The 17,423-nt window shown below is 48.2% G+C and overlaps 1 protein-coding gene across 1 annotated transcript; it reads right to left on the bottom strand.

Annotated features, from left to right (window-relative positions):
* Positions 1-678: 678 nt before the first annotated feature.
* On the bottom strand, positions 679-15,966 carry wnt3 (wingless-type MMTV integration site family, member 3). The gene is made up of 4 exons (XM_076152020.1): positions 15,887-15,966; positions 5,466-5,707; positions 2,710-2,975; positions 679-1,158 (listed from the first exon to the last, which is right to left on the bottom strand). Exons 1-4 carry the CDS (start codon positions 15,964-15,966, stop codon positions 679-681), a joined length of 1,068 nt encoding a protein of 355 aa, XP_076008135.1.
* Positions 15,967-17,423: the final 1,457 nt, after the last annotated feature.

Consider the following 17,423-nt stretch of genomic DNA (forward strand, 5'->3'; position numbering starts at 1 on the left):
TATAAAATCAGGCTGTAGCATATATCTCTCTTCCACTCAGCAAACAGGGGGGAACACTGAGGATTTCATCAGCTCAGTAGTTTACAGACGCAGGACTCCAAAGCCTTTCCTTTCCTGCTCATTTTGAGTTCAGTTCAGTAGTTTACAAAGTGATGCTTTCCAGGGGCTGCCGACGCCTGTTCAGTGTCACGGGCCACGGCGTAGAGGTTGGTTTAGTTTTCCCCCAAAAAATCAAAAAGAAGGTCGAGCAGCTCGGAGGAGAAGTGAGGCGTTAGTTTAAAAGTTTTACTGCATTAATCTCACAGGTAAAAGAGAAACAAAAAGTGTTACTGTAAGTACCGCAACCGCTGTGTTTGCATGTTGGGGAAATAAATAAGGGGCAGGGGAGGGGAGGGCCTGATGCTGCAGGGAGAAGGGAACCAGGGAGAGAGTGGTGCTCAGGTCCACAGGCTTGCTGCTCAGACGGGGGTTCAGATTCTTGCACAGGCTCTTTTAGGTAAAAAAGGTGTAGAATTACAGAGCTAAATGATGCTCATGGACCACATGATGGTGTGTTCAGGTGTGTGTGTGTGAGGGGAGAATGGCTGTGCAGGGGAGGTGAGGGTTCATGGGGGGCGGGGGGGCAGCACTTTGTAGTCCAGCAGTCTGTTTGTCCATCTGTGTGAAAGCCAAGGAGGATCACTTGCACGTGTGGACGTCGTAGACGCGCACACACTCCTGACAGCTGACGTAGCAGCACCAGTGGAAGATGCAGTGGCACTTCTCCTTGCGTTTCTCAGTCCGGGTGTTGTGGCCCCGGCCGCAGCACAGCAGGTCGCACCCCTCGATGCCGTGTGACGACACGTTGCAGACGCGGTCACGTGTCCCGAAGGAGCCCGTCTCCGGGTTGGGCTCGCAGAAGTTGGGCGAGCCCTCGTAGTAGACGAGGTCGCGCTCGGTGGGGTGCTTGAAGAAGGCGTATTTGACACGCAGCGTCTCCACCCAGCCGCGCGACTCGCGGTGCTTCTCCACCACCATCTCTGAGGCGCTGTCGTACTTGTCCTTCAGGTAGTCGCCCAGCATGCGGAAGTCTGGCTGCGCCCACCAGCACGTCTTCACCTCGCAGCTTCCTGACAGGCCGTGGCATTTGCAGCGCAGGTGCATGTGGTCCAGGATGGTCTGAGAAACACACAAGACACTTTGAGTTTAGAACTTGAAGCCACCACAGTAAATAGATTCAGAAACACTTAAATGCCTTTTTGCTGATGCTTGTAAGTGATGAACTGAAGATCTACTTTCCTCTTAATAATACAGAATAAGGAGTTGTGTGATGTAATGTGACTGAATACTGGAGCCGGGCTCAGGAGGCGTGTTCTTGGTGGAACAAATAGGACTGAGCTGGCAGTGCTATGGGGCAGTTAAGTCAATCACCACCAAGCGAGATCTGTTGGAATTTTATGGTCTGAAATTTACAGGAAATTCAGTAATGCAGACTAACAAAACCACTAAAGACTCGAGCAGCCGGCCAAGAAAAACAATATGCCACTGGCTCCAATTTATAAGTGTCATGCAGCTGCGGAGTACAGAGGCTCTGCGCTGCTGCTAATTCCCTCTGAAGTCAGTGGCTCATCGTGAGTGTGTTGCTGCCGGCGATATTCTACCTTTGTGTTTTGATTTTGTGCGGCTTTAATTTGCCGGCTATATTTAGCTGTAGAATTCCCCCAGCTGGGGCGGAAGGCAGGTGGCTGTGTGCACCTCTGGGTGAGGAAGGGGTGAGAGGCGAGGAGGAGAGGGGGGAGAGGGAGGGGGAGGAGGAGGCTGTGACATCACACCGCGAGTTTGTCATAACCAACATTAAGTCGCACGTCTCCCTCGAGGGCCCCGAGGGGCGAGCGGAGGAGCGTGCGAGGGCCAGGTGGGTGCAGCAGCGCAGATTGGAGAGCAGAGCTAGGAGACGGGGGGCGGGGGGCTGGGGGGAGCTCGCCAGTGCGGCCGCGCGGCAAGCATGCAGCCCCTGTGGTCCCTCTGGCTGCTCCTGTCTGCTCAGATCAAAGGGCCGTCTTGCTGCCGTGTGGTCCCTCCATTTGCCCCTCAGCGAGCCGTCAGGGAGCCTGTTTTCTCCCGGCAGTGACAGCAGCCAGTGATGGTTTAAGTCGGCGACTGATTCCCGTCTTCCCCCCCTTCCCCCCCCCTCGACTCACTCGGGTTATTTGACTGTCAGGGAATTTTTTTCATTGCGATGCGAGGCATGAAAGGCGAGGTGTGTGTGGGGGGGGCGAGGCGGAGGAGGGCGGCTGTTGCTTAGATAAGTAATTAACCAGTCATTCAAAGTCAAGTGCTGGTTTTTTTAGGTGGATACAAAAATGTGTGCACAAGTCAAACACTCCATCCCTGCCTGTCGGACGTGTGCGATTAGTGAATCCTGAGCGGGGACGTTTAGTGAATAAAGCCACTCAGGACAGCAGCATCTTTGTTTACTGTGCAGTTCAGCTCCTCAGCTTTGCCTCATTGCTTTAATAAGAGCAGAGTTTGCCCAAATAAGGTGATGTAATGCTCTGACATGCTACAAACTGAGCTCAGCAGTGAGTGTGAACATTCAGCACTGCGTGGACGTAACAGAGGGAAGATCTGGGATCATTTGAGTCATAGTTAATGCGTCCAGAGGGAATAGAGCGACATCATAAATCATCCCTGCACGGTTCGGTCGGCAGTGGACTTAAGCGTGTTTACCGTGCGTCCGGCCTCGTTGTTGTGTCTGTTCATGGCTGAGCGAGCATCCGGGCGGTTCTCTCTGGCGTCGGCGAACTCTCTGGACACCAGCACCCCGAACTCTGCGTCCTCGCTGCAGCCGCCCCACTTCCAGCCCTCGCCCGGGGGGCCCTTGTGGTGGGAGTCGCACCCGCACATGGTGGACGTGCCCTCGGCGCAGGAGCGTGTCACGGCGAACGCCACCCCTGCTGAAGCTATGGCGTGGACAAACGCTGATTCTCTTGTGGCTGTGAAAGAGAGAGAAGAAGAATGCATGAACAGGAGTGATGTTTACTGTCACAAACATCCATACAGGGGCTTTGAAAGGAATCCCCTTGAGAAGTGACCTTTCAACATGATATTTAAGTCCAAAACAGATATGATTCCTCGTATTTCCCCGTGATGGTGGAGCGAGGACTCCCAGTCCTGCAGGACACATGAGGGAACCTAAAAGCAGAGTCCCTGCAGTGACATCAGCCCATTGTGGTTGTGTCAGGAGGGCCCGGCGCTCAGTGGGATCTCAGTGACCTCCTGTCATCCCTGAGGTGTGCTGCTTTGCATCTGGATAGTGTTTCAGGAATGTCGCCACCCCCCGTTCCCCTCTCCCCCCGTTCAGAGCCCAGGGCCTTCTGGTGAAACCTAGCAGTGCGTCGGCCTTTGCTGCACTGAGGGATGAAGTTACGCTTCCTTTGAAGGCAACAGCTTATTATGTAACCAGACACCATTGTTTCACAATCACAGCACACTTACTGGGGCTCAGCCATTACACACCGGCACTCTGTGTTAGAAATATACAAACACTCACACACGCACAGGCATGAGGAGGGCTGCCGAGCTGCCACCGAACATTTTGACAGCGCACAGAGCAGCGGTGATCAGAGTTTCATATTTGTATGAACGTCACCACAGCGGGAAAGTGGCAGTTTGAGCGCCACGGCGGTTAGCAAAGCCAGAAATAGCCCGCTGATGCCACTGTTCTGAGGAGACTTGAAGGTCCATTTCACCAGCCACAGACATCACTTACCAGTACTTGTCTAATAGCTGCTGATATTGCCCAAATCTCCAATTCACATTATGTTTCAAGCTGAAACTTTACTTTTATAAGAAAGTTTCTGACCTTCATGTAACAAAATCTAATCCGATGTGTTGGCCCGTGTACTTCCTGTTTCATTCCAGGAGAAGTGACACAATCCCAGTCTGAATTCTCACTGAACCCCAGTTTGAGAGGATGCCACACACCTCAAGTTGGGCATCCCCGCTCACCCTGGCAAGCCTCACTGGGCCCTCCACAACAGGGGCCTGTGAGCCCTGGGCCCCTGGAGCTCTGGCTGTTAGCCAAGGCTAGCGCTGCTCCTGCTACCTGCTGGGCCCATCAATCCGCCTTTGTTTCCCTTGTGTCACACTGTATTATCCGCACAAAGGACCCAGCGACTCGCGCCCCCACAGCCCCACTCTGCCCGGAGCTGGCATTCCCCAAAACTCCCCAAGTTCCCCCTCTAGCCACCCCTCCGCCAACACCCCGAGCTGAAATCCCATACACCCTCCACCGCGGGACCCCTCAACCCCCCACTTCCTTTAGACATCCACCAACAGCACCGCCACGGCCAACACGCAGCCGAAGGTGGCTGGGGCTGGTGGACGGCGTCTCCTCGTCCCCTCTTCCATTTGTCATTCCCCAAAGTGAGACTCCCTTCCCTCCTTTTTTCCCCTTCCCCGATCCCAAACTGCACACCCGAGCTGGGTTTGGAGAGAGATCCCCTTTCAGCCTGTTTTCATGACAGAGTCAAAAGGGCGTGTGAATGGGGCGTCCGTGGGAGCTGGACTGTGTGAGGCGTGCACTGGTCTTCATGCACAGTAGGGGTTGAGCGGAGCCCCCCGGCCCTTTTCTATTGCCTGTAATCTCATTTGGCCTCCTCTCTCCCTTTTATTTGACTGAGGAGCTTGGGAGGCTCACGCTGCCCATTTCTGCCCAGATCCCGTCCCCTCTGACACACAGGCTAATTCATTTCCAATCAGCAGCCTCACTCGCTACACACACACACACACACACACACACACACACTCTCACACACAGCTCCATCTTTGTAATTAGGGATTTCAAGGCCTTAAGCAGGACACCTGTGCCTGTTGTTGCCTTTGTGCGTTTTGTGTTGCACAGTCAGGTTTTACAGTTTTTACAGACATCCAACAATTAGTATTCTGCGTGTGAAGAGCCTGATAGATGTATCCAGTAGATCAGCTGTACTTGTCAGGTTTTGTTGATAGATTTGCCGCGCTGACCCTCTTTCATGTTTGGAGAGTGTAAACACGGTTGGGGGGGGGGAGGAGGAGGAGGGGGGAGCCGAAAAAGGGAGTCAGCGCCTCCGAAGACAAATGTGACGCTGGAGTTAAAGATAGATGGAAGTGGAACAATGTGTCAGTGTTTGTTCCCGCGCTCATTTCTCAGTGCAGCCGGGGAAAGGTGTGTATTATTGTAATTGCTCTGCTAGTCGTTTGTCAGCAAAAGCCCAGAGAACAGGCAGTGCTGAGCCCGAGGGTGGAAACTCTGTTAACACTGCACCGAGACTGAGTTTGTTACAGCTCCCAACTGTCCCAGATACACTACCTGCTTATCACAGTTGGTGTTGTTCCCTACAGATGAGTTATAACTTCATTTATTGAATGCTACCAGCCTCAGATTTATACGTGCGTTGTTCCAAACAGGAAGAACAAGATGTGTGTGCTTCACTGTACCCTACCTTTATCTAGCACAGGACCAAAGATGGCCAGGTTGTCCTTGATGGTGGTACAGTTCCATCGGCGGCCCCTGAACTGGTGCTGGCACTCCTGGATGCCCAACTTGACGCCTTCGGCCACGCTGGGCATGATCTCGATGTAGTTGCGGCAGAAACGCAGCTGCTTGGGCACCAGGCCGGGGATGGAGCCGCACAGGATGGGTTGGGAGCCCAGGGACGAGTACTGCTGTCCCAGGGCGAGGGACCTGTTGGACACAGACAGGGTCAGAGCCTGGTTTTAGATTAAGAGCGAGTGCAAAATGGGGAAAAAGTATATGCATAGTAAACATTACAAGAGACAAAGAAAGCTTTCTCTAGCACGCTTCGCTTTTGTCGTGCTGCGCTTTTTCAGTCTGCTAATTCAAAATACCTCCTTCACAGTGCAAATCTGTGCCCTCCGTGAACTCGGGGCCCACAATGGCGACGATGGTGACATGCCAGGGAGGCCTCTTCTGTCTCTGAGAGGCCGGCAGCTCCACCAGACCCAGCCGCCTCTTTATTCACCTCAGGTTTTTACTGTGAGGGTTGTTGCTCTGTGACAGTACTCGTGTTTATACCGACTTATCTGCTCGTTGTAGTTTACACTGAACGCTCCGGTTGATTTCTTGGAAGACAGACAGTCCACTTCGGCACGGCGATACGAGCTATTAGTATTGACTTGTCAAAGCGTTCCCACTTGTTAGCGTGCGTGGATCCAGCTGATCCCACAGATAGCACACAAGAACCTCTGTGATTACCCTTTGGGAAAAGCCCCCTTATACAATGACGCACATATACAAACACGCGCGCCCACAGTTCTATCATTAAGTTGCGGTTTTCCTCTGGAGCTGATGAGTGCGTTTTAAGAATGACAGTGTGTGCAGCTGAGGTTGCTTGTAATGGACAACAACGGCGTATCTGAAGCGGTGCGCCTCACCGGGCTCCTTGTAGATGTGCCTAAGCAAAGATTAATCACCACAAGAAGACAGCCAAGATCAGCTTGTGATGCCAGAAACCATTATAGTTTCAGTGAGGTAATTAATTTTAATTGCCTTCTATTTCTCCTGAAATAAAGCCATGCCCGTGTTTTAACATGCTCTTTGTGATGACAAGCTCAAACAAAACTGCACCGTGCTTTTCAGATGCTTGTGTACTTATTGTCGGTCGTCTGCCTCCGATTACTTGTTTATTTATTACTGAAGATACAGGAAGTCACCTGTGGACATAAATACCTTTACTTACAACATTCTTACGCCATGAATGCTCTGGGATAGATTTATGCCTTTGTGTTTACGACCTTGCTGATTGGGTGTCAAAAGCAATAACTGTGTTCGCAGGGTTCAGGTTGAAGGGACGGGCTGCCAGGTTAGAGGCTCCAAACAGAGGCGGGTTGCCAGGTTTTGCGAGCACGCTCCAACATCTGTCGGAGTCTGGATGGACAACGTGGCGCTGGAAGTCGTGAGAGGATCACGGGGGTGGGAACAATTGACGCCGATCAGATCAGAGCGCCACTCCACTCGGGATGACCTCAGGACCCCCGCAGGGCGCAACCCAATCACAGCAGCCACTGACTCTGACAGATGAGTGTGGTGCCTGTGCCCCACCCCGCTACAAAAGTCAAGCCATTGAAGTCACAGGGCGGGGGGGTTGGAAAAATCCCCTCCCCGCCCCTCCTCAGATAGGTTCACAGCTCATATGTGCTTCTGCTTATGGCCGGCTACAAACCCCTGCCCCCCTACCTCCCAACACCGCTTTCTCCTCACATAGGCGCTGGGTTTTTGATCTCTCCGGAGCACAGGTGAGCATTGTTACAGCTGAGCTCCCAGGTATCCAGAGTGCCAGCAGAGATTACGCAGTCAGACAAGAGGCCTAATGAAATATACCATCACTCAATCAGATACTGGCAGCTTTCACTGTTGTCTTTACTGATAGAATAGCAGCAGTCCAGCCTCTCTTATATAAACTATTGTTTGCTCTCGTATTGAAAGCTTTCGAACACAACTTTGCATATGGAAAAAATAATCTCCCTGTCTTTGATATTCAAGTCAACTATCCAGCCTTAAAATCTTGCTTTATCCAATTTGACGTTGCCGTGCCGCTGTCAGTCATTTGATAGCTCTCATCAATCTCCGCTCACGTCCTTGCATTGAGTTCACCCGAGCGAGAGCAGCCATGTTAGCTCATCTGCCATTCCCAAGCCCACCAACAACACGGAGTCCATGTGTTGCTGACTTCACTCTGTCTGGTGACGGAGTGACTAAGGACCTTAATTACACTGTCTGCTCGCCATGTTACTGCCCATTAATCTCTCAGTCACGAGATGGACCGGAGTGCATGATGCAATGCACCGAGCCAGAAGTTCACATGCTGCCTCACAACTTCGGTCAATCATTTCAGAGGAAAGAGGTGATATCTTTCTGCAGTGCTGGACAGACGCAGTGCCTGGCTCTACGTTATTATAGGTTCCAGTCAGGACAGCCGTATCGCCTGCCTGCCTGCCTCTCTGCTATACAGGCTTAGCTAGTGACTTCAGGGTTTCTGATGTAATCAGTTTTCTAACCGCATGGGACTTTGTGGTGGACATAGCATGTTTAGACTACAGGCGGAGGATCTCCCAGCCTATTTGTCTTTGTTTGCAAAGGATGTGCCTCACTTGATCCATACGGACAGATGAGATGAAAGGGATATCTTTTTGGCTAGGTGCTAATGAGAGTCTTAACCCTGAGGTATGAGGCGTATCGTGAAAGCAGACACACATGCAGATGCGTGCGTGCAGACCACATGTGTGCCATGCTGATCCTGCCTGCTTTGCCTCACTTCTGGGAAGCCACGAGCAACGTGTCTCAACCCAGTGAGGGAGCAGCAGACGCAAGAGACCTCCGCAGAGGCAGTGTGCCGGGGGAATCTGCTGCAGGGGACGAGACGAGGAGCAGAGCAGCAGCGAACTGCAGGGCTTGGCAGGTGCATGTCTAGGCAGGTCTGTATGGGGCCTCTTCTGGCCTGGGGGGGTTTACTGCTTGGTTGGGGGTTTTCTCAGTATCTAAACCAGGCTGACGTGAAAGCATGATGGGCCACTGGAAACCACAGATATGAAGGAGAGGAAACAAAGGGATTCCACCACACACCTCGCTGAAGAGTGGAAATTCATGCGATCGAGGCTAAAATACCGTCAACAAAAACTTTCTGACTCTCCAAAAGTGACGACCACTCCTCATAAAGTAAAGCCACTACTCCCATCACTGCTGCTGAATTAAGGGGTTGATCGAGATATGTGATTAGATTTGCAGTGGCAGACGTAAACACTGTTCCATCTGGGTGTGTGTTACCCTCTAAGCACGCTCCGCTCACTGCTCGGAGTCAACAAATCCTGTCGTGTACATACAAATATGTTGCAGCTGTTTTGGTGGGAGGTCCGAATCATAGGGGTAAGAGTGTGTCGCACCTGTCTGTACACAGATGAGCTTTCTGTGTGTGACAACCCTAACATGTCCAGAGGCACAAAAAGTACCAGGTGACCCTCTGAACCCGTGGAGCAGAACACGACATCTGACCTCACTGCCTTAAGCCTGATGGTTGCTGACCTCCGTAGAAAGAGTTTGAAGTTCATGATCATGGCCCATATGTCACTGGGAACAAACGCACTGATCTCCATTCATCAACATGAAGGTAATTATGATCACGTGACATCACTCACTCTACACAGACACACATACAGATTCAGATGAATGAATGAATGACTTTAAACTCGGACTAGAAGTTTAAAAATGAGTTAAAGCAGATGTAGACGTAAATTCTGGCCCAGATCAAGAGCAAAATATTCCAAATAAACAAACAAAGTATGTAATATCTCTCCATGAGCTACAGCATATCTGTATAATATAATGTATAATATCTCTTTAGATCGATCTGTAGCACAATAATGTACAGTATAGGAATGATGTTGTTTATATTCAGCATATTTTGTTGGCACAGTTTGGTGATGCGTTCATGGTACACCAGAGACGTAATTTCCTGTTGCCATCTTCAAACGAAGGGATTAAATTGGAGCTGCTGCTTTACTAAACAAACAACAGATGACATCATCTCTCCAGCTGCTTAAAAGACTCTTTGGATTATTAAATTTGGCTTCATCTGTTATTTCAACGTCTAAAAAGAAATCTAGAATGATAATAACATAAGAAGCACAAACACAGACCCCAGGCATACTTTAATATTCATGTGTTTTGCTTCATTTTGTATGCATTTATGGTTGTTTTGCCCTCTTTATTTCTAAATAAATAGTTTTTTTTTTGCAATAATGGAGTTAAGATATTCCACCATGAGCTTCTGTAAGTCATAAAAGGAATTTCTGGGTAATTATCGCAACTGTACGGTAAATATGTGGACATCAAACATTTAAAGAAGGATTAGAGAGAACCAGCTTGTCACAATCCATCCCTTACTCCATGCATTATTCCTCAGGCACTGTTCAAAGACTCGTGGAAAAACTGTGTGTGTAAAGGCAGTGCTTCATAGTTGTGTTGCTACTTGTAAAAATCCAAACTTCCAACAGGATTTGTACATACATGATGACAAGATGCAGGTTTAGCGCGTTCGTAATGCCCATCTTGTGCAAATGTGATATTGGCTTCTCACACACACACACACACACCGTTCAGTGCCATCACACACACGCACGGCCATGCTTTGTCACTTTGTTGCAGTGATGTTGAGAGTAAAGGTGGGGCTCATAAATATTCAGCAATTCCTCACTTCGAAAAAAAAAACATCCAACATTTGCCTGTAGTGATTGCTGACAATAAATGCCAATCGTTCTTATCCGTGTCTGAACAAGTTAGCTTATTTGATTAAGGATAAATTATTTATGCTGGATTTGCGCCTGGAGCGTCTTGTCCAGAGTGTGTTTCCGTCACCGCCTCTGTGACTCTCGAGTATCTGCACTTACAGACGGCGAGCAGTGTTTGCATTCAACTCTGATCTACCCCCTGATCTTCCTCTATGTGTTCATGCTCCAGCTCAACTTGTCACATTTGCCCGGGAGGCGTCGTGTTGCTAAATGAGGCCCGAGCAGAACACAGAGCTACAGACGTGTGCTGAGAACACACTCTTGCTTTGAGAATCTCGTTTATAAATCCCACACAACAGAGTCCGCAAAGAGGTAAAGACAGTAAGTGGGCCAGGAAAAGTTGCCTTCTTTGCCCGAGGATGGGACTTTTCTCAGTGGAGGCTGGAATGCAAAAGCTCCTGTCTGTGTTTTGTTGTCTTCTCTTTTTCTTTGGCACACTTTTGATTTGTAGTCCAACAGCTCCTGGCTGATCAGATAAAAAATGACAGGACCCCTGAAAAATGTTCTAACCTGTTCTTCTTTTTCCTCCCTTCTTTTCCCCCCCTTCCCCTCCCTTCGCAATCTTCGCTCTTCCCCTCTCTGCAGACTGTTGGGATAGAGAGAGAGAGAGAGAGAGAGAGAGAGGCGTGTGGGGTTGGGACAAGGAGCCCCTGCAGTCACAAGTATGGAGACATGAACAGGGGAACTGAACAGGGTGTAAACTTGTGAACCTTCATGTCAGGAAGTGAGCTGTTGAAGCTCTGCACAGTCGTACGCTTGACAAATGTCTGTCAAGACTCCAAAGCGAGCTGACTCTCTTCTGTACATCTCCTCTATCTGTAGGTGGACACAGTGGTCTTCTCTGTCATCTTGGATGTACGGTTCTTCTTTGAACTGTCTTGTCGGTCCGCTGTCCCCTGACCTCTGCTCATTAGGGACACTGTGTCGGCTCTACTGATTGGATCGTCAGCGGTAAAGGATCCTCTACAAATCATTACTCCTGATTGGGCTAGGTGGAATTTTCTTGTTGAAATTTCAAATTCCACATCACTGGGGATGATGTAAGGATGGGGGAACCTGGGGCATCAATCTCACCCTGCCACTCAGTCCTTAGATATATTCCTTAGAACACAATACCAACAAGAACCCACAAGAACCAACTTCAAACTACTTGATTAAACCAACTTTCATCTATATTCTTGCTTCTTCAGTTCACTTTCTGATGTAAAAGCTTTACAGAAGGTCTTTCTTTAACAACCCTAACGGCCTGGAGTTTAGATGTACTGAATCGTATCTTTCTCTCTCTCTCTGTGTTGTTTAGCCGACCTGGTCAGTGACCTGAGGGGGCTGAACTGCATTTAGGCTCCACAGGTGCAGCTCACACATCTTTGTCAACGACCCTGTGTGTGTGTGTCAGAAAAATGGCTCACGTCTTCTAATTAGTGGAAGTAACAGCTACGCAAGGTGAGATCAGGCAGGTAATGAAGACCTTAAAGATTGTGTGTGTGTGTGTGTTGTGTGTGTGTCCCTCTCTCTCTCTCTCTCTCTCTCTCCCACACGTGTTCCCTAATGATCTCTTTGCCCCTGGCCGTTGCAGTTTTCCCTTTGAGGAACTGTCCCAGCCTGTGTTTTAGTGGAGCTAATAGCGGTGCACTGGGGGACTTTGTCATTTCCTACAAGAGCACGTTGGCCGTCCTTTGATGGTGGCTGCAGATTAGACTCCCCTTCGCTGCTTTAACATACCACTCTCCTTTGAACCTCTCACCTAGCTTGGGTTGGACTGGATAATGTCATCCTATGTGCATTTTTGGCCATCGGTGGTAGACGAGACAATACAGAGGAATGCATCCAGGTCCTTAAGATGTTTGATCCTGTGTCACTTTCTGTATGGGGCAATGTGTATTACCTGCATTTATTAATTTACCCCCTGTATCCCTGTATCCGTGTGTGTGTGTGTGTGTGCGCGTGTCTGTGTGTGTGTGTGCCTCTCTCACTGTAGACATTTCACAGAGGCTTTAGCCCAAAGGTGTCTTTGACCCTGGCCCTAATGCAGCTTCATCCATTGATACGAGACCCTAAAGGTTCTTAAGAAGGACATTCTTTTGGCTTTTCCTGTTCTTTTCTCTACCTTTCACTGCACTGTTGAGAATAATGCCCGAACATCCTTGATCTTTTCACACAGGATTGCAGCTGGTGGATTTTCTCGCAGTAAGAATCATTTAAGTGATCCCTTTGCTAGTGGTCGGGGTTTTCGGGGTGGAGGATTGGAGGGGAGGGGGGGGGGGGTGTCACAGTCAGATAATGACATTCCTGAGACCCAGAGATGGACCTCAGAGCCCCTTTTAAGCCACTCAGGTTGAACTGTGCACAGACGGGTTGTTGTGTTGTGGTTGTAGCCCGGGCAGAGCTGGTAAACCCTGATCACCTAGCCCCGGCTCTCCAGAATGAAGTTTGGTATTGATATTAATGAGTTTTTCCCAAACACTTCCACAAAGGTCAAGGAAGTTCAAAAAGATTGACTGAATGCATTATAAAATTCAAACTTCAAGATATTTATTATTTATTATGGTATATATTAGTATATGTAATTGTTAATTTCTGGTATTTAAAATATTTGGACTAGACTTCTCAATAATTTTTTTATTTAATACTTCCTAATATTTTGAAATCAAATATTTCACCCTATCTAACTTTATTGTTTTTCTTTCATTACTGATGTTATTTCCTGGCTATATTGCTTATATTTCAATGATGTTCATCCTAAAAGTCTCAGCTTTTTTAGATCCCACTTAGTCTAATTTGAAGTCAGTGTTTGGTGTTATTGCTCATTAAAAAGGGCAGAAACAGGATGTGTTGCGGGAACGTTTTCTTCCTTTTTCATCCTCGTTTTATCTCAATCACACACATTTTGCAGCAGTTGAGCTTTTTTTTGCCGACCGTTTCGTTTCAGTGCAAGTCGTGCCTGATCTGAGCTAAATGATGCGTAATGTTGTATTTCATAATCAGATCACTTAAGATCATCAGTCCCTTCTCAGAGAGGATTTACTGTCTCGCTCTTCTGTCTCTCTTGCTCTTGCATCATCGTAAATCTGTGAATCTTCTCATATTTTTAACAATAGCCGCATTGAAACCAGGCTAATTTTAGCAGCAAAGACATAAAATTCCAATAAGCACCGACACAATCAACACAAAGACCGCAACTCCCCTCATGTAGCACAGCAGTGATGATAACAGAGGATTAAGAGAATAACAGTTATTGGATTTAAACATCTAGTGGCTTTGCCGTGTGATATGACAGAGTTAAACCAATAATCACTGTTGCTGCTTGATCTTTGGCACTAAGGGAAATTCAGCTGAGGTAATGCCTTGCTGAAAGTGACTGTCATCATTCACTTACAACCACCACTGTTTACTCTTGAAACACAAACACACTGCAGGCTGCCCGGGGTAGCTTAAGCTGTTCTGATTGTTAGCTGATGAGTTGCCACACCGCTTTATTACAGTACAAACCTCCTAATAACATCAGGATTGAGCTTTTTATTTATTTGGCCTTTTCATACCTCACAGAAAATGTTGTCTCGGTCGGAGCAGTGGATTATCTGAGGCTTAAGTTTTAGTTGCTGTTGTTAATTCTCTCAAAATGCCGTTTTGTACAAAGCTGTTGTTCCACCAACATTCTTGCATTTCAAGGGGCCAATTTTAATGCTCAGCCTTGTCTGTCCAAACCAAACTCATTAGTCTGCTATGCCTTTCTACTATACCTCATCTCGCCTCCATGCATATGTGCATATCAACAGAGTTATTTATGCCCTGTTTTGTTTTCAACACCCCATATTTTAATGGTAACGCTGCCAGGCATAAATCAGTCAAAACTCCTCTCCCTCCAGAGCATCCCTCCTTGGCAGGGGAATTTATGGCTAAGTCATTGCCCCTGGGACACAAACTGAGAAGAGCCCGTCTGGACCCCTCGCTGAAACACGGCACCCTCTTGTTCTGACGCACCACCTCGTTTTGTCCGCCGACGCAGCTGACGTGCGGCCGTTTGACGTCTGCTCCTCAGCACCTGCCCAGTTACCTGCAGCTACGGCCGGCGCTTTTCATCTCTCGCCCTCGTCGTGACTCCTTACCCCAAAACCTACACTTCGAAAATGTGTTACCCAAATCAAAGGTGCTGCGCATTGTTCAGGTTCAAACATTATGCCGGTGTCATGTAAGATGCTTGAACAGAACAGCTGCAGGTAATTCACACAGAGAGAATCCCTGGCTCTTTGTCACTGTTGTCTGATGGCTCTTGTTGAAGCCAGGAGTGGGTGTAAAGTCCTCTTTGCCATTAACACTTCAGCCCTGTGGCCTGTGTGTCTGGCAGCTCCCTGCTCTGTAAATGAAACCAGAAGATGCTCGCGGTTTGGACAGCGGTACGGTGGGACCACATGCTACTTGGGCTACTAAAAGTGCAGTAGCTATGACAAGTATTGTGCTGTGAGCCAAAAGAGCTTTGTCATACGTCTACACAAATATCTCCCAAATAAAAGCTTTATGTTACAAAAAGAGGAGCAGAAGCTATGAGGTCAGCTGCGTGGAGCTGAATTTGTAATGAGATAAACCTCTAAATTTCAGTTGCTGGTGCCAACAGCGATCTGGGATAATTTCACAAAGAATCAATCCCCGCGGCAACTAAACATATTGTCTCTTGACAAATCCTGAAGGGAGGGGGCGAAAATCAAAATGATATGCTTAACTCTTAAGAGAATAAATTGCTTCAATTACTCTGAAGCAGATGGAGACTAAGCTGGTTTCATTCAAATAATTCGGAAATATTCTTTCGCAGAATTTACAGCCAGTGCTTGTCACATCGTCTAGAAATTAACCCCGAAATGTTACAAAACACAGTCATGGCTACAAGACACGATTGAGGGGTCGGGGGCTTGAACATAGAAGCACAATAGCAAACAAAACAAAACCCTGTAGATCTATTAGGTCTAGATTGCTGCACGGTGTATCGGCGTCCTGACGTGATATTGTCGTATCCGATGAAAGATAGAAAAAGCTCCTGATCTTTGTTGGCCCTTTTTTCGGGGCTTTGTCGACTTTTCCCGTGTTGTCATTGTCCACGAGAAGCATAAACAGCTTATTCGATAGGGAGTTATAAGTTTAACTGTCATGTAGAAACACCTGGCAGGTCCTTACAATGCTGCTGACAATTCATATCAACATGGCATCAGCTCGCACATTTCTCTCTTTTTTTTCCTTTTTTGGGGGTAAAAGCCTCAATCCTATTTAATAAATTTAAATGTTCCCTCTGTGAAAATTCATCCCCTTTGCATCACAACATATTTAAAATGATAAATGGACCTGAGTGCAGAGGAGGAAAGAACGGCAAGCCTTTTCCGTTACACTAGTATTTGAGGTTAAGATTCTTTGGACTGGGCCGGCGAACATTTTTCCACGCAGTCAACCGAAAGTGCACATTCTACCCTCTCAAAAATGATCATTTGACCAAAAAAAGAAATAAAACAACAACCTCGCTCTCTCTTTCTGAAACTATAGGCTCTGATGCTGAAACTCTGGGTTTTGTACTCACCACCAGATGGGATAGCCTCCAAGCACCCGCGAGCTGGACAACCACACACACATCAAATATCCAATCAGGTACAAATCCATGAGGTAAGCCTTGTAGTGTGTAAGCAGGGATCAATACATGGAACTCCCAGTATAGGCAGTGAAGAAGAGTTTCCAGGAAGAGACGCTTTAGGGCAGCTTGATTGTTGAAAGAGGGGGAAAATTAAAATGATATTGTGAAAAAAAAAAAAAATCTTCCTCCTGTTTTCCCCCCTTTTTTGAGTCGGGCCAGGAAAGTGTGTCTGTCTCCTAGTAGTTAAGAGAATAAGTGTCTCTTACACACATGCACACACGCTTCTACCCGTCCTCTCCTTCCCTCCCTCTCTCTGAGGTTCTTCCCTAAGGTAGATATCTTTTTCTCTCTCTCTCTACTTTTTTCTCCCTCAGGATGCCTGATCCACAGGCCCAATATTAAGAGGAGGGGTGGTGGTGGTGGGTGGGTGGGTGGGGGTGAGGGAGGGGTGGGGTGGGGGTGAGGTTTGGAGATGTCAGCTGGCAAGCCAATCACAGGAGATGGCCTTAGGTTACAAAAAAAAAAATTATTATTCGTTCCCATCTGTCAATCACACGCCACCCCCTGGTAATGTGGAAAAGAAAGGGAAGAGTGAAAAGAGGGAGGGAGGGAGGGAGAAGAGAGAGGGAGGTATGGGGAGGGACGGCAGAGAAAGGTAGAGTACTTACTTAACTTATTTCATCCGTGATCACTGAAAAAAGGATTACCAGGAGTGCCTAGAGAGAGAGGGAGAGACGGGGAGAGAGAGGGAGAGAGAGAGAAAGAGAGAGAGAGGTGAAGGGACGTCGGCCAGCCTCTCCTCTCCTCTCCTCAGCGATTGGCGTTGGAGGGCTTGCGGCGTCGCTCTTGCTGACATATTGATTTTTAGGGGTTGTGCCCTGACTAATTGATCCGGATATATGTGCATACAGTGCGTACACACACATACAAATACACACACACACACGCATACACACAGCCACACACGTCAATACGCGCAGAGTCTCCCCCTCTCTCTCTTTCTCCGTCTCCCTCTCTCACGCACCCGTGGGGGGACATTTACAGTGAATTTTCCAAATTGTTGTCCGCCCACCCCAACAGGGGAGGACATAAAAGGGGACACAATAAAGCCATAAACTGCGGTGGTGGCTGGGCCAGGCATGCAGGGGTTATATGCTTCAGCGGCCCAAAGGCGACACATCTTACATCAATACTATTGTCATTCTGATGGGCTGTGGGGCGAGCAGCCGTGGGACAGTGGGAGGAGGGAGAGAGAGAGAGAGAGAGAGAGAGTGAAGGAGGAGGGTGGGACACTTGTGATGGTCACAGAATTAGCCTGAAGTAGCCATGCATTTTATTCAAATACGAGGAAACTGATCAGGACCAATGCAAACAAGATACCCGACGGAGATCAAACACAAGTCGGTTGTACTGATAACACAGCACCAGTTGGGACTTTTGTCTCGCGGGATTATCAGTCGGTTGGAGTTGAAAAGAACGACGACCA

This window comes from Genypterus blacodes, unplaced genomic scaffold (genome assembly GCF_046128005.1).
Source record: "Genypterus blacodes isolate CSIRO-AG114 ecotype Tasmania unplaced genomic scaffold, CSIRO-AGI_Gbla_v1 ptg000055l_1, whole genome shotgun sequence".
Classification (NCBI taxonomy): Eukaryota; Metazoa; Chordata; class Actinopteri; order Ophidiiformes; family Ophidiidae; genus Genypterus; species Genypterus blacodes.

What these genes read in the sequence shown, in the direction of transcription:
- wnt3 (XM_076152020.1), bottom strand. Translation starts at nt 15,966, where the DNA reads ATGGATTTGTACCTGATTGGATATTTGATGTGTGTGTGGTTGTCCAGC. An exon ending in GGAGGCTATCCCATCTGGTG is followed by an intron (nt 5,708 to 15,886) that starts GTGAGTACAAAA and finishes TGTGTCCAACAG; the next exon opens with GTCCCTCGCCCTGGGACAGC. An exon ending in TGGTCCTGTGCTAGATAAAG is followed by an intron (nt 2,976 to 5,465) that starts GTAGGGTACAGT and finishes TCTCTTTCACAG; the next exon opens with CCACAAGAGAATCAGCGTTT.